Source organism: Leuciscus leuciscus, assembly GCF_965113295.1.
Source record: "Leuciscus leuciscus genome assembly, chromosome: 17".
NCBI classification, from domain to species: Eukaryota; Metazoa; Chordata; class Actinopteri; order Cypriniformes; family Leuciscidae; genus Leuciscus; species Leuciscus leuciscus.
In genome coordinates, this window is record NC_138741.1 from 11,681,453 (window position 1) to 11,704,586 (window position 23,134).

A 23,134-nucleotide genomic window follows, 5' to 3' on the forward strand; every position below is an offset into this window, starting at 1 on the left:
CAACGGGTCCTTGTGGTAATTATAGGATGTCGCGCAGGAAATCCAAATGTTTGTCTATCATCCATCAACCTCAAATATGACTTATCATTTGAAACAAGTAAGTAGTAGCGACTACTCTGTTTGTGGATTTTTAAAAAGTAGCTAATTTCCAGAAAAAGTCCCCTGGCTAAATGAAGCTCCCCTTAGGGAAGTTACAGGGACTGCCATCGGCCAAGGCAGCTCTAAGGACCCTGGCAAGTAAACATAGCAGAGTAGTGTCGAATTCATTCTCAGTTTGTCTGACTTTAATGTTAAATGTGAAGGAGTGACTGCTACCTGACCCATAAAAATCGCTTTGGTTGGTGTAATCTAATATAGACAGGCTGTATTCAGTCAATATTTTTTATTTAAAATCAGATAACTACTTTTATGGTTACTTAACTAATCATATTTTCCAGTTTATTTCTTTAAACAATGTAAAAGTGCTAGACTGAAACCTGGTATTTATAGAATAGCTATAAGCTATGATATTTACATATTTGTATGAAATGTAATGCTCATATTTTCGTGTTCTGCTGTACATCTGATCTAAGGCCAAATGCAATGCAAATCAACTGATACAAGACAGATTCAGAAAACAGTTTAATTTTTTGATGAGGACCATCTGACTTTGGAGGAGAAACATCTCATCATCTCTAACCAGAAACCATAAGCTTGTGAAGGTATTAATTATCACAGCAGATTTAATTATATCATTAATTCCAAGTCAAGCGAAATAAGCTGCCTCAATGCAAAAAAACACTATTAAAGATGTATGAATGTTGAGAGATTGCACACAAGTCCAAGTACTGTAGATGTAATAACGCACTTGACTATGAAAGCTTGTTATCGGTGTATGCTTGGAAAAGCAGGGACTGGGCAGAACATCTGTAGAACACATTGATTTTACAAGGCTCTTAAGTGAGGCAAATGTTTTCTGAGCATCGATTAAAACAGCAGATGACATGACGGGAGATAAAAACCACAGAGTAGCCTTAAAAGAGTGAAGCCAAATTGTTATATGATGATAATTAATGGTGCCCATCCTGTAGTGTGTCTAATGGGTGTGATAGTAGATTAAGTAAAGAAGAGCACTGGAGGAGATGCCTATGATGTAGAAATATGCTGTCTAGGTAGACAGCTCACTTTCTCAAATTCAGATTCCAATGCAGTTTAGAAACATTACCTTAAAGCTAAAAAGAATAGTAAAAGGACTTGTGGGAACTGTGTTAGGAAAAACAATCATCATCATAATAAGTGGTTTGTATTGTTGTAATAACAGGCAGAGAAATATGTAAATGCCATCATCATATAGCCTACTCACATTCACACAAGTAATCCACATGATTCATGTGGATTCATCTTTCCATTTTCTTCATGTACTCTCATGAACACTCCATGAAGAGCTAAGACGGATGTTAAGATTTATGGAAAATAATGCCATTCTGTTCCTCACACAATTGCTATCAACACAAAATATTGAGTCATGTAGACTACTTTTATGACACATTTATTCCAATTTTAAGGCTTGATATCATCAGTTTCCATTCACAGTCTCTACATTCTGTGTGTGTGTGTTGGTGTGGATGTGGGTGTGGGGAGGGGGGTGGACGGGGGGTCATAGAAGGAACAACATGAAGTTAAGTAAATTAAATTGTATTTTGTGTTGTTACTTGTTAACTATTTCTTTAAACACCATCTGCAGTCCTCAGTAACACGCTGCCTTCTTCCTAGGGGTCTAAAAGTAAACACTACGATTTCTGCAGTGGCTTCACGTTAACTTGCCTTTCTCCTTTCTACCCACATAAACATGGACACGCTCCTGCTGCTAGATGGTGTGGTGTCTTCTGCTAAATGTCTGGCTAACGTACCGGACATTTACGCTGCACCACTTCAGCAGCCCTGATACAAACCATTTATTCATTTAATAATTTAGTCAGGTATATCAGTGTTGTAGATTCGTTTCCGCTATATGGTGTGGATTCGCTGAAAGTATGCTTCCTATATTTGGCACAACATTCATTCGCAATCGTCTTCACCTCTTCCTAGTACATAAACACATTATTCATTGTGTCCGTGCTCGCAATGGCTACAAAATGACAGTCTGGCCAGAGCATACTTCGGTATCACGCCACGAAAACACAATGCGCTCGAGCTGCAAACCTGACCGTTATTTTTCCCGTTCAGCAGTCGAGGCAGCTAGCAACAGGCCGGGATGGAGCGAACTCGCCGGCGAGAAAAACATCGTTTTCCTAAACGAAATGCGGTCGTATATAACGGCGACACACTTACCTTGATTTGGCACCGGTTACTTGTATCTCCACAGCGCGTATGTTTTAATGAAAGGGATGCTTGGCGAGTCGTGGCGGAAACAGGAACTGGGGAGACTGACTGCTGCTGTCTGAATTCTCGCTGCTGGGCTCTTGAGGAGGCTGCTCGCTGTCACTGGGCTGCACTGCGCATGCGTGTGTCAGATCACCACGATACAACTGCTCCTCAGCAATGAATACAATTTCTTGAAACTCATTATTCATGGTTTTGCCAGCGTAATGATACTGATTTTCTGCGTGCAAATGTGACAAATAGTCATTTCACTAATGACACCGCAGACAAAGCAATTTATGTGGGATTGTATTAAAAAAGTAGGAAAGCCCACTATTATGCAAATATGACACACTCTCGGGGTAGTAGGCCTATACATATTAATAATACATATTAGATTTCTAATAAACGTCCAGTCTAACATCAGGCTCGGAAGTCTAATGTTCAGTGTTTCTGTTCTGAACATTGTATTTGACATTGCATTCCTGTTTGTACTGTTTGTCAATGTTTATGGAATCTTTATATTCTTATACACTTGCATAGCTTATTTACATTTAGACACTTCATGTTTTGCTCTCAGTATTTTTATTTTTTATTTTTCTCGACTCGATTTGTGATCATCATAACAACTGTACAATTACTTATTGATATGTTTTAACACAAAACAAGGATTAAAGTATTTTAACATGTGAAAAAACTTTGTTTGAAGCACATTTCTACCAAAAAGTAAAATGGTGTAGGCTACTGTAGGCCTATGAAAAAAAAAGTTACAATTATGAGATAAAAAGTAGCAATTATGAAATACTAATTGATAATTGTGAGATAAATGTCAAAAGTATAACAAATGATTATGACTTTGTATCTCATAATTTACTTTTTTGTCATAATTACTTTTTATAGCATAATTTAAACTTTTTATGTCATAAGTATAGGCCAATGATTTAGCAAACCATTATATTTTTATTTGTCAGAAATTTGGTGACATTTGGTCAGACCTGACTGTCATTAATGACAGCCAATAGAAGATCAATTGTATTGTCGGTCAAGCAAAAATACATTTCACGAAAAAGGAAAAGGATAAGGAATATACATGGCCAGGAGTAAACTGCTGTTTACGGCTTTTATTATAGGTCTAAGACATGAGTTATATTTACGTATTATACAAAGATGCAGATTTGGAAACCCTTTTATGACAGTTTTAATGCGTTTTTTTATATTTTTTTAATATATTTTTTTAGATATTAGTGGGTGACCAATGCTATCAGATATTAATCATTTTGTTTATGGTTTTCTTGTTATTGATACTGATTTAATAAAAGTATGGGTTAAATCTCTCTCTCTCTCTCTCTCTCTCTCTCTCTCTCTCTCTCTCTCTCTCTCTCTCTCTCTCTCTCTCTCTCTCTCTCTCTCTCTCTCACACACACACACACACACACACACACACACACACACACACACACACACACAAACACACCTATTTTGATGCACCTATCATTATGAGGACATTCCATTCCATAGTCGTAATGATTTTTAAACTCTACTTCTACAAACTGTATATTCTATCCCCCTACACTAACCCTACCCTTAAACCTACCCAGCACAGAAAACTTTCAGCATGATTTTTAAGCCATTTTAATTACGAGGTCTCAGGAAATGTTCTTATAAACACGTAATACCAGTGTAATACCCATGTCTTAATACAAACACACCCACACACACAGAGAGAGAGAGAGAGAGAGAGAGAGAGAGAGAGAGAGAGAGAGAGAGAGAGAGAGAGAGAGAGAGAGAGAGAGAGAGAGAGAGAGAGAGAGAGAGAGAGAGAGAGAGTAATCATTGTTACATTACTCCCACCCAGTGGTCTGACTGTGGAATCACACAATGAACCTCTCAATGGGTTTTATCAACTTGAACCAGTACAGTATTTGGAGTGGAGTGGACACTGGACAGTATTAAAAATCGTACGGAATTATTTTAGTATTTAATGTAAAGGTTTTTACATTGTAAAACGCAAAAATATGTCTAATAGCAAATAAAAACAAAGTCCAGTATGAATAGTAGGCTATGCTGCTAAAATGTGAATATAATAACGAAAAATACTGAGAATAAAATATAAAGAACATTAAATGAAGGTCTTATTATTGTGATTGTCTTATTTTCTGAAGATTTATTATTTATACTTTTTTATTTTTATTCTTTTTCTTTTTCTATTTTCATTGCAGCGGCATCCTACTATTAAGGCAATAAATAATGATAAAGTTAGTTATCTATATGGCAACAAGACCAGCGCGATGTTTGTGTTGTCAGGCGGATTCTCGGCTCGTGCTCGTCGGAAGCATCACTCTGCGCAGGCGCTTTGCTTCAGGGTAGTTCCATAGCAACCGTAAAGAGCAACATGGTGAGTTCCCATCCTGTTTGTGCCTTTAAACGCTTTGTTATGTGACGTTAATGGTTTGCATAATACGTTGTTCTAAATAAGGAAAACTAGCGCTTGCTGTTTATAATGAAAAGAGGACATTACTCAGGCTGCAAATACAAGCTGCTTCAATGGTCATCACATGAGTCAGGCAGTTGCAGCAGATAAACATTTAGCCGCCTTGCTAGCTGTTGGACATTAGCTAGTTAGGTTTTAAATGTGCAAAGTTATTTGCTTATTAGGTATTAAACTTAGTATTAATAATAGGTTAAGATGCACAAATTGTGACAGACTACATGTCAATGTACTGTCTAGTATAGGGAGCTTGTTGTAAGTTAGCATCTGTAACGTTATTCATTAGTGAATTGAATAACATACAGTTGCATACTTGTAGAGATCCAGAATTTTTCCCCCTACATTTTGTTATTGTTTTTGTTTCCAGCTATTAACTATGTTTTTGCTATGACAAAGACGATAAACATCCCCTTAGCTTGCTGTGACTAATCAGTTGTTATGTGTGTTTTTAGGCAAAAGCAACAACTATTAAAGAGGCCCTGGTGAAATGGGTAAAACATTTATTACTAATTTAGTTTGTAGTTTAACTTTTTTCAAGTTTTAAAGGGATAGTTCAACCAAAAATGAAAATTCTGTCATTAATTACTCACCCTCATGTCGTTCCAAACCCGTAAGACTTGTTCATCTTCGAAACACAAATAAAGATCTTTTTGATGAAATCTCAGAGTTTTCTGTTCCTCAGTGACAGCTACGCTTCAAAAAGTTCTTAAAGAGATCGTAAAACGAATCCACTGAATTAAGCGGTTTAGTAAAACATTTCTGAAGAGACATGATTGCTTTATATTATGAACAGATTGAATTTAGGCTTTTATTCACATATAAATATTCATCAACTCACATGTTGTGGTAAACGAAAGCAAAAGCATGTTCGCCTTACGTGCGAGAACCAATGAGATTCATTCTCGTATTAAACAGCACGTTTGAGCTTCTGCAAGAGGTTTGTTATCGCACGTCAAGCTCGTTCGGATGATTCTCTGTTTATGTTCACTGATCAGTGTTTATATGTGAATAAAAGCCTAAATCTGTTTTATCATTTAAAGCGATCTCAATTCATATGGATTAGTTTTATGATCTCTAAATGAACTTGTCAAAGTGGTAGTTGCATAGCTGTCTATGGAGGGTCAGAAAGCTCTCAGATTTCATCAAAAAGATCTTCATTTGTGTTCCGAAGATGAACTAAAGTCTTACGGGTTTGGAATGACATGAGGGTGAGGAATTTTAATTTTAGGGTGAACTATCCCAGTATCCCTTTAACCCATTAGACATTCCTAGTATAAACTGTAGGTTGTTTTCTGTGTATTATGTTTATTGCTTTCACTTGGTTGTTACAAGGAGGAGAAAACAGGCGAAAAAGCGAGCGAGGCCACGGCAGTAAAGCTTTATGGTCAGATCCCTCCCGTTGAAAAAATGGACGCATCTCTCTCTAATCTTAGCAACTGCGAGTGAGTCTAAATATACAACTCCAATTTTTGGTGTATTTTCTCTTAAACCAGCTTCCATGTGTGTCATATATAATAACTCCCTAAAATATCTTCATTGCAAATTCTGTCCTGCCTAGGAGATTATCCCTGTCAACAAACTGTATTGAAAAAATTGCCAACTTGAATGGTCTAAGTAAGTACTCCCTTCAGATGCAAAGCTGTCAAATGCATTCGTCATGATTGCATAACAGTTTATTTACATTTCTCTCCCAGAGAACCTTAAGATATTGTCCTTGGGGCGGAATTACATCAAAAACCTTAATGGACTTGTAAGTAAAGGAACAGAACATTAATGATAGCTTGAAGAATTCAGAGATAATTCACACAGCTCTTCTGTCCCCCACAGGAGGCAGTAGGTGATACTCTGGAGGAGCTGTGGATCTCTTATAACCTCATAGAAAAGCTGAAGGGAATTCACGTCATGAAAAAACTCAAAGTGTTATACATGTCCAACAACTTAGTCAAGGAGTGGGGTGAGCATGGAAAATAGACTCACCTGAGAGTCTGATAGCAGCTTATTTAGGGATAGTTCACCTAAAAATGAAAATTCTGTCATCATTTACTCACCCTCAAGTTGTTCCAAACCTGTATGAATTTCTTTCTTCTGCTGAACACAAAATAAGATATTTTGAATATGGTTAACCAAACAGTTGATGGACCCCATTGCCTTCCATAGTGAGGGATAAAAAATACTATGGAAGTCAATGGGGTCCATATTCGGTAACATTAGGTTACCGAATATTTTTCAGAATATCTGCTTTTGTTTTCAGCAGAAGAAAAATTCATACAGGTTTGGAACAACTTGAGGGTGAGTAAATGATGACAGAAGTTTCATTTTTGGGTGAACTATCCAGGATGAGGAGTTTATGAGGCTGTTTGTTCCTTAGGGGAGTTTGTGAAGATGGCAGATCTTCCATCATTGGTGGACCTCGTCTTTGTGGGGAACCCATTAGAAGAAAAGTATGCCGCTGATGGCAACTGGATAGAGGAGGCTACTAAGAGGCTTCCCAGACTTAAAAAGCTAGATGGTAAGTGTCATATTTGTGATGACATGAAAAACAAAATCATATGGTAATAAGGCCATGGTTGCAAAAAACTGATTCCTCTTCATTTTCATTTTTAGGGAACCCTGTCATCAAACAAGAAGAGGAGGAAGCTGAAGGAGAGAGTTAATGCCATTTACTATGCATTTTTATTGTTCAAACACCAGCATTTTTACTTTTAAAAGTCTGTGCAATATTTGCATTAGGTGTATTTATTAAAAATAAATCAATTTTCTTGAGCTTTAACACTATTTGAATAGATTTGAAAAGCACACACTTGAACCGCATTTTGTTAGCCTCAGCACAAGCAGAGATACACAATCATAATTTATGGGTTGTGCAGAAGGACATATAGGATGGTCCTAATTACTTACACTGTAATAAGAATTGATGCATGTCATTGTTACCTCAAATAATTATTTCTACTTGATCTAACCCTTAAAAACCACTTTATTAATTTAATATAACTTAATTCAGTCGTATTGAATAATATTTTTTACTTGAATAACCAGTTAATTCACATGTTTCCACATGAAGGACATGTTAAAAGTTAAGAAAGTTAATGACTCAACTTTTTTACGTTGTGCTTTTCAGGGTGACCAATGCTAAATTGTAACAGTAAAATACAAGCCAGTGATATTAAAGCAAGTACAAAACTGGATGGATACCATCAAGGGTAGGACAGAGACTATAACCTTTAACCTCTTAAGTGGTGCTATACTTCAGTCTCTATTAGGAGGCTACTTTAAAAATTCAATGTATCTATTCATTTATATTCATTAATGTTTATTAATGACTATAAAAATGACAATTTTTGTAATAATTTACAGTAAGCAAAACTCCTAATTAATAGGCAGTTCTTCTGTTGTCATACAGTTTCATTACTAAGTGTATTGTTAACACATTACATTGTATGTGTGGTACTTAAAGCAAGTTGCACAATGAGAGTAATTAAACACTTTGTGGCCAAGTAAAGGCACCATAATTAATTTTGTAATTAAAAAGTTATCTGACTTTGTTTCCTGTTAACAATTTTATTAATGTGATTTAAATTTTATATTTACAATTTTAAGCATGTTTTAGCATTTTTGACCCCTCTACATGTTAACTGTTTTTGTTTACTGTTTCACAAGAAAAATAAACTATTTTGTCCTCTGCGCAAAAGTTATATTGTTTTCTTTTCAATTAATATAATTATATATAACATTATTATCATTAATATTATATAGGCCCTAGCATTCAATTTGTTTTCATTTAGCGGGTGAAGGACAAGCCTTTAACAGAAGGGGGCAGTAAAGTTCTTAAGAAGTAAAGTTGGACACTTCTGACTTTACCCATAGTGAAAAAAATTAAATATATAAAATAACCTATCTTTATGATTAGTATAGTGCTTATTGTATTAATGTGTGACGTATTATTGTGTTTTCAGTTCAGTGCTCAGTTATCATAAACGTTATATAATCACAAAATATGTAAAAATATGCTGTTCCCTTTACTTCAGATCTTTTGAGAATTCATTTCTACATGTTAAATATATAGCAATGGTATCATATATGAAATATACAAAATAAATCAAGAGTTTTGCAGTATTTCTGCATTTTTAATGCAGATGTTATCGTGGTGGGCTGCCTACAATTCCTATTGGTCAGGATTCACGTCAATCATGAAACGCGCCAAAACAGCAACTAATCAAAACGGCGTAAATGGTAAATATCACCCAACTAGGAAGTGGCTGTTGCCTAACGACCGTCAAGGCTTCCAACATACTAACGTTACATGAAATAAAATGCAGCGCGAAAAGAGTGTTAAAGTGAAGGAAGTAATCACTTCTCTCTGCAAACTACTGTCTGGGTTAAGCGTCGAGTCGATCCCGACAGCCGAGGCTTTCAGGAGAGCCAAATTCAATAGAGAAGATTCGGTAAGGTCTAAGTTACACGGGTGGATATTTCTTTTATTTCCTGCCAAAAGTGCTTGACTTGTATAACATAGGCAGCTAAAATAAAGTATTCACACACATATACAGATGGTAACATGGTGTAAATATTATATATATATATATATATATATATATATATATATATATATATATATATATATATAACGTTACACACACACACACACATATATATATCACACACACACACACACACACACACACACACACACACACATATATATATATATATATATATATATATATATATATATATATATATATATATATATATATTTACATGTATATTTACATGTATATATAAATGTAACCATCTGATACCTTTATTGTACTATGATAACATACCACTTCTTTCGCCCTTCCTCTCCCTCTCTTTAATTTGATTTAGGATCATTTGAATGATAAGTCATCGTTAACTAGATAAACCTTGCTTAGTGTGCTCATAAATATGCTTTGCTTTCAGGCACTGGACATGTGGAGTTTGTTAAGTAGGCTTCTGCAGAGAGCCTTTGCACTGGATTGTGCGTGCCACTGCCAGGACTCTAAAGACTTTGGTAAAATTTATCATAGCCCATAAATGCAGTCCATGCGTTATTCATTATTGTTTGTACAACCAACAGTGTTGTGCTTGCAGACATTCAGCTGCTGTTTGTGAGGAGTGCTCTGTGGCACTGTGGCTATGGGGCCCCGTGGGTGTTGGGGCCCCGGCCCCCCAGTCACATAGACGAGGTGGGGAGCCGAGATCTGCTCCTGGCGTTCGGCTGGGTGCTGTCATCTGGGAATCTGTTGGACTTCCTGCTGGCAGAGAAGGTTCATCAGTTAGACATGCTCTCATCTGCACCAACGGTGAGACCTTGAGTTTTGTTGATCTGATCAAGGGAGAGATGACTCATTTTAAAAGTTGCTTTTCTCTGTTGATGCTAAACAATAGGGTTTTGTAAATGAATAGTTGTCAAGTTAGTATATCAAGTGTTATTCTATATAAGGCCAGCAGAGAGCAGATTAACACTGCATTTTATGCACAGAAGACATCGAATTTCGACCTGTTTTTCTTTAATAAAAACTACAGTGTTGTTATTGAAATCATATCAGCGGCCTCCTAAGAACATTACACAAGACTGAGACACTAAACAAATAACTTGTGGTTCCGTTTGCTCTTGGTTGACTAATCTAATTGACTTTCTAATAAGAAGCAATCATGAATGGAACACAATGCATAAAATCCTGTTTGCTTTTAGGATCAATTTTAAAGCTGTTTCACTCTTTTTAAAAGTCTAATTGGTTAAGTCCTAAAACTTTAATCTAATGGAGACTTTCTAAGTGTCAGTTTCATCTGTTTCAATGGTGCTTGCTAAGTCAAGCATCACTATTGCTCATACCAAGACTTAATTACATTAACCTTAAGTATACTCAGCCTGTAACTCATCCCACACGGTTTGTGCTACAGTTATGAGTGATACCCCAAATGGTATGGCGTGTTGAGGAGAAGTGTGCTGTTATGATTCGAAGCATTTCTGATTTGATTGTCACCTGGTTGATGATAAAAAAAAACTTTAAAAAAAACTCACAGACTTACTTTTAAAAAGTATTGGCCAAAGTCATATTTACAAACCAGAATATCAGAGACTTAAAGGTTTGCTCTTTTGTCTAGTTAGCTAGCAACCACTCAGAACACCCTGATCTGTTTTTTCCACTCATTTATTATTTGTTTATTATTATTAATAGTCATTACAGTAAACCAGACATGTGTTCTTTCTAACTCTAGTTTTTATTAGCATATATTAGTATCATCAGTTTAATAAATGCCCATTATTTAAAAAAAGAAGCAAACTGGTTAAAAAAAATCAAGATCTGTTATTTGATACCAGTATTTAGAAACATTTAAAACAAGTGCTGCATTCATCTACATCTGTATGGTGCCTTTATATATGTGCACATAAATCAGCATATTAGCATATTGAGCATGAAATCAGAATATTACAATGATTTCTGAATGATCATGTGACACTGAAGACCGCAGTAATAATGCCGAAAAGTCACCTTTGCCATCACAGGAATACATTGCATTTTAAAACATGTTAAAATAGTAAGGTTATTTTGAATTGTAATCATTTCACAACTAGGTTTTTACTGTTTAATTGTATTTTTACAGTTTTATTTTATACTGCTATGATCGTCTTCCAAACAGTTGCTGAAAGCAACACTTTAAAAGTATTTAAAATAATGTTTTAAGCTGTTAATTATATACATATATATATATTTATTTATTTTTCTTTCAACAGCCCTAAGTTGAGATTTCTGTTTTATGGGTTTAACAAAGCAAAAGCAAAATCTCCCCTGAAACCAGCTTGGGGTTCATGTCTCCCCTGAGGTTATATCATAAAACCTTTAATCTACTGAAGATTTTCTTTATCTTTATTTTTGTGTTGTAGGATTTGTTCTTTTTGCCTCTAGGTGTTGTTTCAGCACTAATAAAAAGATGCTTGAAAGCTATTGTGATGATTTTTCCTAATATGTTTGTGGAAATGTAAGATCCCTCAAGGTCTAACACATGGACAGGATGACGTTGTGACATGTGGACCAGGAGAGGATGCCACAGTAAAGACGGATCAGGCACTACAGGCACTGCAGTGGCAATATGGGAAACTGAGGCTCCAGTGGAAGAGCTTACTTTCAGCCCAGGAAGAGGGGTCTAAATTCACTCATAGGGCAAGTCACTCGACACATTATAGCCTAAAAAAACTATTATGAAAACAGCATATTTGGATGTAAATGCAGAAATGAAATAATATACTGTGATTGCCTTCTCTAGGTTATCTCCAATATCAGCCCCTCTGCTGCTTGTCAGCCTCATGCCACTGGTTCCCATCACAGCAACACGACATCAAGTGCACTTGACAAGGTGACATGAAAACACTGGAACATTTTAATGAAATATTGGCATGAGATCATGTAGGTCTTACGATTTCTGCATTAAACACTAGGCAAATGTTATGAGTTCAGCCCCTGATCATTGTTATTACATGACAAGTGACACTTTTACTAAATTAGATTCTCTCTAGAGATTTCTCACCGCATTTGTATTCCTTTGGTGTATGTTAAGTGCTTCTATCCGTCATCAGAGCATATGGTGATCAGCGCTCGATAATAACTGCCGTAAGCTAGGTAACAAGCTCATTTCAATCGGAGAATGATTGCACGCAGCTGTCAATGTGTTTTTCATCCCCTGGCTTATTCTGGAGAAGGCTGTAATGAAGCATCCACCTCTATGTGCCGCCCTGTTCTTTGGTGTGACAGATTGACAAGGTGGGAAATCCTGCTTGTTTGAAGAGTGTGGATCTTGATCTTTAAAGTCAAAAGGCCTACGCTCTCCTCTTTCCCTTCCTTTTTCCATCGCTCTTTAGAGGCTTTGTAAGAGTATTTTATCTCAGAGAAAAAGTCTCCCTCCTGACATCTAACGAAGGGGCTGTTTTTGTCAGGCAGGTTGTTTAGAGTGCCTTAAAAAAGGATGAGTGGGATGTAGAGAAAGTGAGTGAAAGATGAGAAAAAGAGACATTGTGATTTTTTTTTATTTTTTTTTTATGCTGCTACCTAGGTCTTGGAATTATTTTTTTCCTAATCAGAGGAATGTTTATTTCGAACAGCAATTATAGCAAGTAGAGGCAAAACTGTTTGGTGCAAGAAGGATAATACAGTAAACCCAATTAGTGCATTTTTTCCAGTTATTTGCTACATGAACAGGATGAATTATGTTTTTATTCATGAGAACCCATTAAAATTTAATAATACACAGCAATAGTTATCCATTTATCCATTTTCCACAAAAATAATAAGCAGCACAAACTTTATTCAACATTGATAATAAGTAATGTTCTTGAGCACCGAATCAGCACAATATAATGATTTCTGAAGGATTATTTGACTCTAAAAATCAGAAATCATGTGTTTTTAAATTGTAAAAGTATTTCACAATATAATTGTTTTTTATTGTATTTTTGATCAAATTAATGCAACTAATTGTAATAAAACCAATTTAATAAAAAGTTATTAAGTAAATGAAACTGTTTTGAATTGACTAGTGCTGCACGACTGCTAACTCTTAAGCATTCAGCGTGAGACTCTCGCAATTTACACTTTTCACTCGCTCTCACGCCACACATCCATTTTCTCACGCACAGAAAAATCGCTTAGAAAAATCGCTGAGAAAAATCACGAAGCAAAGAGTACACTGACACCGACAGACTAGGTTAGTTTTGGTATGAACAAATTCTCAGCTCTCAGATTCTGTCAATTTTATTACGAAATTCAAACAATAGCGCATAGTATGGGCGCTTGTAAATGTGACGTGACAGATCGTGGTCGTGAACCAAACATCTCGTACTCTTTACTAGTTAATAGTAAATAAACACAAATGAACAATAGGTGTGTTGAAAGATACAGTACAACTTACCGAAATGTTTATGCCTCATACAGTACAGGCCAAAAGTTTGGAAACATTACTATTTTTAATGTTTTTGAAAGAAGTTTCTTCTGCTCATCAAGCCTGCATTTATTTGATCAAAAATACAGAAAAAAAAGTAATATTGTGATATATTATTACAATTTAAAATAATTGGTTTTCAATTTATTATACTTTAAATTATCATTTATTTCTGTGATGCAAAGCTGAATTTTCACTTTGTGACATCCAGTCTATCACATGATCCTTTAGAAATCATTCTAATATTCTGATTTATTATGAGTGTTGGAAACAGTTCTGCTGCCTAATATATTTGATGAATAAAAGGTTAAAAAGAACTGCATTTATTCAAAATAAAAAAATATTTTCTAATAATATAAATCTTCTTTACTATCACTTTTAATCAATTTAACACATCCTTGCTGAATAAAAGTATTGATTTATTTCAAAAAAAGAAAGAAAAAAAATGACTGACCCCAAATTACTGACCAGTAGTGTATATTGTTGTTACAAAAGATTTCTATTTTTAAAACATTTGCTTCTTTTTTTTATTTATTTTTTTATTTTGTTTACTTTTTATTCATCCAAGTATCCTAAAAAAGTATCACAGGTTCTGAAAAAATATTAAGCAGCAGAACTATTTCCAACTTTGATAATGAATCATCATATTAGAATGATTTCTAAAGGATCATGTGATAGACTGGATGTCACAAAGTGAAAATTCAGCTTAGCATCACAGAAATAAATTATAATGTAAAGTATAATAAATTGAAAACCAATTATTTTAAATTGTAATAATATATCACAATATAAATAAAAAAATTCTGTGTTTTTGATCAAATAAATGCAGGCTTGATGAGCAGAAGAAACTTCTTTCAAAAACATTAAAAATAGTAATGTTTCCAAACTTTTGGCCTGTACTGTACATAATATCGATCAATCAAAGTTTTTCAACTGCTGAAAGAGGTCAATAAAACCTCAGGAAAGCCATTTTATAGCACGCTAGATGGCTAGACAAATTATATATAGAGAGTTTAGACAAACTGAGTTTATATATAACTGAGTTTAGACAAAGCATATGTTACATCCTGCTTAAATGTCCCTGCTTGTCTGGACCGAATGTTAAAAAATATCTTATTTTCATGAGCATATAAATGTTCTTATTTATTGTTCCATTTATTTTATACTATTGTACTATTGAGTCAATAACAAGTTTGCAGTAATGCAAAGATGTCATTATTTAATTTGGTAAAAAATATTTTTAAAAATATATTATTATTTTAATCTGAAAACACCTTTAGTTTAGTGCATTTAGTTGCAGTTGCTAGTTTGAGTTGAGAAATACACATTTCAGCATTATCTGTGTGTGCATTTTCCTTGAGAACCAAGGAAGTTGACTCATGTTTATTATATCGCAATCGCATATCGCAATCGCAATATTGACCTAATGTTCTGATTGTATTGTTTTTGTGTAATTGCACAGCAAACCCAGGTTCAGTGTTAAAGGACAAGTTCGGTATTTTACACTTAAAGCCCTGTTTACAGATCGTATCTGATGAAATAGAACGGTTAAGATTAAAATTTGGACACATGCTGCTGTCCCGAGAATTTTAGGTTTATTTGGAAGATTCCGACCTAAAAACACATTAAACTTAAGTTTACAAAGACGTGAAACTCACCGAGTGGTCAGGGGTGTTCACTGATATGTTCCCTCAAAAATCGCTGAAAAAGATGCATTCCAACAGGTTTTATCGTAGTTTTTGTCCAACTCCATTGACTTAATAGGACGTGCTGTGAGACCGCAGCACCTTTACGGTATTACTCCGCCGCTTCTTCTTCTGCTTCTTCTGTGTATTCAATGAAATGCCCGTGGTTTGCTTGCAATTGGCAAAGGTGCATTATCGCCACCAACTGGGCTGGAGTGTCTATTATTCAAGCTCTCAACGGAAGAATCACGGGTGTGACGCGTTTGGCAAAATAAGTCCACAAAAGCGAAATAAACCTAAAATTCTCGGGACAGGAGCATGTGTCCAAATTTTTATCTTAACCGTTCTATTTCATCAGGAAGCTCATGAAGCTCCGCCCCCTGGGTCGTCCAGCAGCAGCTCATTTGCATTTAAAGGGCACACACTACAGGCCAATTTATACTTCTGCGTCGAGTGTACGCCGTAGTGTACGTCGTAGGCTACGCACGTAGGCGACGCCGTCGTGAGCATTTATACTTCTGCGAATGTCTGTGTTGCTCTGCAGTTACACCGCCGAAACGCTAGTTGGCGCGGGTGGGTTTTAATGTTCCAGTTCCACTGTGTTTACATTCCTCGCGGCTATTTTGAGTTTAGGTTTCTACGAGCAATGGCGACTGAAGGAGTCATACAGATGGCTGTATTTCCGCACTTCTTCAAGCAATCTCTCGGTCACTTGGTCTATTTCCATGGCTCTTCACTGATCTTCGGAATTTAAAAATGGCGGGCGGGCGGCCGGTGCAGAGTGCAGAAGATCATTCCGGAAATGCGTAGGAGGAAACGCGATGCTATCCAGCTGACCAATCACAGATCTTGCGGTCCGCGTCGCTGCGACGCGTAGTTACATTTTTGAGGAGGTGCGCGTCAGGGTACGGCGAAGGGTACGACGTATGGTAAACGTCAATGCGTATGCTACGCCGTACCTTCTACGCGCACCCGACGCAGAAGTATAAATTGGCCTTAAAACAGCTCGTTTTTCTGAGCCCCAAAAAATGTCAATTTAAACATGCTGTAAAAAATGATCTGTTGGGTATTTTGAGCTGAAAATTCACATACACACTCTGGGGACATCAGAGACTTATTTTACATCTTGTGAAAAGGGGCATATAACGGGACCTTTAAGAAACAAATCTTAGGAGTTAGGAGTGTTATGTACTGCCTTACTTACAAATAGTAACACGTGTAGCAGGCATGAAATTTGCATACTGACACATCATTGCTCAACTTAATGGCATCACTATTATATTAGATGTATTTCCAGAGTCCAGTTTTTTTTGTAGGGCTCACTGAACATGTTAGTGAAGGGTTTGGGACGGCACATTCTTTTGGTGATATCAGCCAATCAGACTTTACAGTAATTAGTCATGTGGCATGTATAGAATGGCGCCGATAATTGGCTCAAAACAACCTTGCAGCAGCAGAGCCAAGCGCCCATGAGCAAATATTGCAGATTTTAAATTGCATGTCCAGGGGTCTTGCTTCTTAATAATAGTTATTCTAGACCTATACAATGTGGGATGTGTTCAGACACAGGCTAATAGATCTCTATTCTCAAGCCGTGTAAGTCATGGTGGGCAGCTCAGGGATCTCTCCCTCCCCATTGCCCTTCAGCCTGTGTGGGGTGCTGAGAGGAGTTATCAGCCTAAAGTCCCTTGAGTGCTTCTGTCTAACCGCAGAGATGTGAGGTATTAGCCAAGCTCCTACAGGGAAAATATTGCCCCTGAGTACAGATCAAAGCGGCTGCCAAGTGTGCACAAAACTGTACTTGCACTGTAGAACCATTGCTGTTTTATTGTTTTAAAAACAACAGTGCTACCCTGCGTGTAATCAGGATTTCTTGTTACATTTTATTTCAGGAGCTGGAACGGATACAAGCGCTGAATGGAATTCTGGAGGCGTATCTGGATTGGAAAGTCCATGAGCCTTTATTCTGGTGCTGGATGGTACGTCTGCTTTGTTCCATGCAGGAATGAATTTGAGATTCAAACTCGCACTCCTTTATCTGATATTCTGTTTGTTCACGCTGTCACATCGCTGTTCAGCCCCAGGTATTTATGCATGACCAGTTCATTGAGAAAGATGTGGGAGATTTTCAACACAGCCAAATTAGCTTACTCTGAAAAGTTACCAATGACACTAAATCTAATATGTATATTACCCCAGTGTTGTTTGAGAGCCAGACTGGCGGTCTTCCCGCAGTAACCTTGCCCAGCTTTGAGTTGTCACTCACAGTGATGCACTGGTGCTCCAGGACTCTGAATCTGGCAGACAAGAGCCCTCACTCACGCTGGCTCCTCTCCAATTTGAAATGAAGTTGTAAAGAAGTCCCTGGCTAGCAGGAGTGGGTCCTGAGCACTTGGCAGGGGTTTCATTTTTCACTCTCAGTGTGCATTTTGAAGTAAAAAGATGTTTTAACTGCTATTCAGTAAGAGTGGTGAGCTCATGGGTGTCTTTGAGTTTGACAAATGGTGGAGGGCTTTTGTTTTCCCACTTCCAGCGCATCAGACTATTGAAATGATTACTTTTTCTCTTACAATTCTGTTATGTTGAACCTCATTAGAAGTCGATAAAAGTCACACAATCAGAATAAAGCACATTGAGAGATTTCACTGAATTACAATAACCACTATCTAATTGAGTTGTAGAAATACATTAAACCCTGTTAATCCAATTTTTGGTTCCTTTTAGTGAGAAATTCAATCTAGACTTTTAAAACGCAGACAAAAGTTCCCCGGTCCAAAGAACAGGAAGAAAAGGAATGGAAATCAAATAGCGTGCCCACCGCGTCAATGGGAAATCTATAGTCCTTGATGAAAGCCAAACATTTTGGGGATGGAGTGGTATTTGGGCAGGATTGTTTTGTCACTGTTCACACAAGAGTGATGGAAGCAAGCCTTAAGCTTCAGCTATTGGTTGAGCCGCTGTTGAATAGCACAGGTTCTTAAATAATCGATTTTCTTTGGAGGTTCTTGCACAAAGTCTGATTTTGAGAAAACTGGATAATCTACCCAAAACACTTTGACGGTTATTCTGAAGTGTTGGGACATGTTGTAGCAGAACTGTTTTAACAAGAAAGCAATCAGTCGTGCTTGCTGTTCTTTTTGCTGATACCTAGGGTTTTTAGTTTATTCTAAACTCCTTAAGGCCCATTCGCAATAACACCATGGCCTAACCAGATGTAATGTTACAAGCAATTTGTATTTCCATACAAGACAAAATCAATCAAAAATCACAGCCAATCACAAGAGTGTATGTTTGGTATGTTTTACTATTAGTTTGGTCTTACTTATATGAACACAGAAGTCACAATCTAAGTTTCATTTCCTGTTCAATGATTTAACTCGTTGCTTAACTACCAAAGTATTTAAGCGAAATTAAGGAGAAATTAACTAGCAAGTCATGACTGTTTCTCGAAACTGTTGTATCCTTACCACACGTTTTTTAGAGAAGTCTTATTCAATTGCTGGTTCTGTTTTGCATGATATTCCGGGTTCTGGAGTTAAAAAAATGGTGCTTGCGTTCTCTTGACAAACTCGATTGTCAAGATGAATTCAATTTGTATACATATGGAATGATATACTATATTAAATCTTATTAACTTTATTTATCTCAAGAGCATGATCCATGTATTATGTCATACTATTATGTCATACTAACAACTAACAACCGCAGGTCGAGAACTGTAGTTCCAACTTTTCAGTGCTGTTTACGAATGTTTGTTGGAACTATGATTTCGGGAAACACTGAATCGCTAACAATGGAACATGCAACCATAGTTGGCTAATGTTGCTTTTGGATAAGGAATCTGAAAAATTATTTTGTTGTAATTTGCCCCAATGGATCAAATAACCTAATATTAACCTTACTAATATTCGTACCTAGGCATCCTTATGATAACCATGCGCATACAAGATGGATTTTCGGAGACAAACTCTGTGCGTCAGCATGTCACTGATAACATAAACCCCAACATTACCGGTTATGATCAGTGAGTGGACAGTTTGCTGACCCGTTTCTTGTATTATTTAATACATTTTGGTCAATTTTGAAATGACATTTTTAGTCATTAGGGCTGGATGATATCATATGTCGGAATTAAATCGAAATCGTGATATGACTAAATGATATTGGAATTTTATATATGATTATCAAATCACAAAGGCTGCAATTTAGTTCCATAAATATACGATCTGCAGGTTTCAGAGGGAAGCATGGCACTGTATCATGGGTTGCACATTTGTAAATAAATACAGTGTTTTTTTATTATTTGTAATGAAAAGTGTTTAAACCTGTTGTTAAAGTAGAAACTTTAAAAGGAATAGTTCATCCAAAAATGAAAACCATCCCATAATTTACTCGCCCTCAAGCCATCATATGTGTATACGACTTTCTTCTTTCAGCCTAACACAATCTGAGTTATATTAAGTAATATCTTGGCTCTTCCGAGCCTAGTAATGGCATTGAAGAGTTTTTGAAGCTCCAAAAAGCACATCCATCCATCATAAAAGTAATCCATACGACTCCAATTGGTTAATAAATGCCTTATTTAATATCCATATTTAAAACTCTATAAACTATAATCACTGGCTTCCGGCAATGGCCATATGCCCATTCACAAGAGGGTCGAAATCTCTTAAATCGAAATCCCTCAAAATTGTTCTTTAAAACACGCAGACCGTTGCCAGAAGCCAGTGATTACAGATTTAGTCTGATTATAAGCTTTAAGGGCTCTTTTTCCAATATTATGACACCCTAGTCAAAATACAGAACCTACAGTACAGATCTGAAGACACCATTTTATCCATTTGCATGCCTAAGCAGTAGCACCCCTCATTTTCTTCAATTTTTTTTAAAACCGAGTTGAATTGTGGTTGATTGCACATTAAAGAGAAACCTGATAAAAAAAATGTATAGCTTTTTAGTTAATGAATCCAAAGAGATATAGCAGAACTAACTGATCTGGCATGGGTTTTGAGCACAGTGCATCTCAATTGATGCAGAAGGGTTCGCTGTTGCACTCATGCCATTGTCTCCGTGCAGGACAGCGTGATCGACAGCTCCCTCGCCGATGTGTCCGAGATGGAGCCTGCCGACTGGCCGCCTGGGGAGCGGGCTGTCACGGTGAGGTGTCCTCACAGCAACAAGACCAGGAGAGCAGTCAGACGACTTGACAAGATGCTGCTAAGGCTGCAGACAGACCTGATAGCCAGAAGAAATGAGCAGTCCACTCTCACACTCGCCTCACAGGTAACGACCCGCCAGACCTGCATAAGTGCCGTCGGGAAGGCTTCAACTTATAATAAGGCCAGTATTTCACTGCATGAAGTTCATGAAGTTTTAAAATTCAAGCTCTTGTCAGTTTTGGTGCCTGAGATGTTGACAGTCTCAGTTTTAAGATTTATATAAACAGTCACACATTGATGTGTTTATCACATCATCCTTTATTTCTCTATCCGCCCCAACAATACACAAAAAAGAGTGATAAATTATAGATTTTTTTTTTACATTTATTTAATTGATTAAGGACCTATTATTATTATTATTATATTTATTATTATTATTACTTTTCTTTGGGTTTTCATAGCTTCCAATTCCCCAAGGAAAATGATTTGTTCTGTGCATGTGGAACATCATGTTTTATTACCTGTTCAAAGGTTCTACCAGCAGACTTCAGAGGTGTTAATATCCCGATAATGAGAGAGGATAGAGCTAAAAGAATTATAAAAACTAGGTCATCTCATCATTGCATTCTTTTATTGCCTGAATAAATTACACTTCATTGTATGAAAATTCGATATGGTGGGTCTGATGGATAATTAGATGGTCTTTGTGATGTGGTTCCAACCACAGATATAACCTGTAATGATAAATGACCGCCTGCTATGGCTGCGGTCTTATTCTGAATGTCTGAGACTCAATTTTCTTCACATCAATTCTAAACGCATTCCTTGTGATTCAAAAGATATACACTGACATTTATACTCCCACGTACTCGATCATCTGGGCTGCTGCAATACCTTTCTTTTTGATATTAGTATCTTTTTGATGTTTGATCAGTATTCCAGTCTGTTGAGATCATCAGTCTTAGCAAGCTCTCGTTCTCATTAGGGGGGACGTCAGGGGGCTTCTCGGCTCTCTGATAGGCAGAGAATGGAGGTGGAGAAGAAGGTTGCAGGTTATTTAGAGGGTCTACATCTTCCTAACTCCTCCGCAATCACATCAAGTGGCTTTTTGCCATGTCTCCAAGATCCACAGCCCTCAAAGCCACCTCACATATTCCACAACAGAGAGCCTGGCCTGGCAGTGACAGCTGGGAAGCTCCAGGCATCGACGGCTCTGGGCGAGCTGAGGGAGAGGGAGGCTGTACTGCAATGGCAGCTGGACGGGTTGAGGCGAAATATGAGAATGGACTTGCAGAGACAGGCCAGCACAATAGAGGGGGTGGTCCTCATCCCACCAATTAAGAGATAAACACACTATTTGTGTCATTATATGCACTGGGATCCTGACATAAAACTGAACAAACAGCATTTCAAGTCCCTAAATAAGGTGAACATATTAGAGTTTTGGTTTCCTGCTTTTTGTGTGGAGTTTTGCATTAAAGAGAGTAATTGCAGTCAATTTTTATGTATTTAAAAATGCCTGCTGCAATGTGAATGTCTGTCTTTGTACAATAAAGAATTTTTTCAAGGGAATTTTGTATTATGAAACGCATCAAGCCACACTCGGAAAAACAACTCTAATGACTGACACTCAAGCAAATGGCTGACCCCTTATTACTTCTGTGTACTTTGCGGTGTGCTAGAGAAAATGGAAGACATTTGCAGAACGCCCCACAGTTTTCAAAGTAGGTCATTCTTTCTGTTGCTTTCCGAACCTGTGAAAGTTAGGATCGAAGTTTGGGAAAAATCAAATAGCTCCCTGCTGATATTCAGACCCAGTTTTACTGAGCGCTTCATAACATGAGAGGATTTCGCCTTTCAAGGCCACTACCAGTCAGTTGGTGTGGTCTCAATTACATTTGGAAAGCTGTAAACAAACTAGGTGTGCAAGATAACATGAGCTGTTGGGCAAACTAAAGAAGCTGGCACAGGCCACAGTATTAGCTGATTAAGAAAGTCATTTCCAACACTGATTTTCATTAGGATTATAAGCAGAAATCCTAATCTAGACGCTGTACAGAGCATGACGAGTTCTAAAAGGATTTTCTCTCCATTACCTTCGGCCTCCTTATCTAGGCCAGAATGGCTGTTTACAACTGAGGGAACGCAAACACACAGACTCGCTGAGTCCGTTTCCCTGATGTGTGCTCTAAATGAACTAAGCTTTGTGTAGCTGAAATTCCAGGTTATAATTATGCTATAGTCAAGAGGTTCAACCAATGTCAAGCCAAGAGCTGGTGTGGGTGGGTTTAATAATTAGTTGCTGCAGAGGTGTGAAACAGGTCTAAGTGACGCATTTTCTTTTTGTCATCAATATTAATAGGTTGCTTATTTTCACACTTATGTGTTCTGCACTGCATCTGAAAGTAGAGTTTTCAAAGCAATGAACTCGCAATGAAATTGCAGTATAATCTATTTATCAGCTCTGTGTTGTAAAATATATAGGCTTCCCTGTTGTTTGACAA

At 36.9% G+C, this 23,134-nt stretch overlaps 3 protein-coding genes across 6 annotated transcripts in view; 2 read left to right on the forward strand and 1 right to left on the reverse strand.

Moving 5' to 3' along the window:
• fut8a (fucosyltransferase 8a (alpha (1,6) fucosyltransferase)) overlaps positions 1-2,485 on the reverse strand; it is a 93,131-nt gene extending 90,646 nt beyond the window's left edge. For all 3 annotated transcript variants that reach the window (XR_014199178.1, XM_082143277.1, XM_082143276.1), the window contains exon 1: positions 2,311-2,485. The gene's annotated coding sequence lies outside the window, so the exon portion shown is untranslated. The remainder of the gene's footprint in view (positions 1-2,310) is intronic.
• A 1,967-nt stretch (positions 2,486-4,452) lies between these two features.
• Positions 4,453-8,528, forward strand: dnal1 (dynein, axonemal, light chain 1). 2 transcript variants are annotated; one of them, XM_082143360.1, is made up of 8 exons: positions 4,453-4,735; positions 5,281-5,319; positions 6,161-6,270; positions 6,387-6,442; positions 6,523-6,578; positions 6,656-6,782; positions 7,197-7,337; positions 7,433-8,528. In XM_082143360.1, the coding sequence occupies exons 1-8, from the start codon at positions 4,733-4,735 to the stop codon at positions 7,480-7,482; spliced, it is 582 nt and encodes a 193-aa protein (XP_081999486.1). In that variant the 5' UTR covers positions 4,453-4,732; the 3' UTR covers positions 7,483-8,528. The 2 variants fall into 2 exon arrangements, with proteins under 2 accessions (XP_081999486.1, XP_081999487.1); XM_082143361.1 differs by lacking the exons at positions 4,453-4,735; positions 5,281-5,319 and adding an exon at positions 6,016-6,036 and having other exon boundaries at positions 7,433-8,502.
• A 535-nt stretch (positions 8,529-9,063) lies between these two features.
• tedc1 (tubulin epsilon and delta complex 1) lies at positions 9,064-22,202 on the forward strand. The gene is made up of 8 exons (XM_082143307.1): positions 9,064-9,270; positions 9,770-9,860; positions 9,941-10,152; positions 11,839-12,015; positions 12,119-12,208; positions 17,364-17,450; positions 20,548-20,754; positions 21,616-22,202. The coding sequence occupies exons 1-8, from the start codon at positions 9,139-9,141 to the stop codon at positions 21,976-21,978; spliced, it is 1,359 nt and encodes a 452-aa protein (XP_081999433.1). The 5' UTR covers positions 9,064-9,138; the 3' UTR covers positions 21,979-22,202.
• Positions 22,203-23,134: the final 932 nt, after the last annotated feature.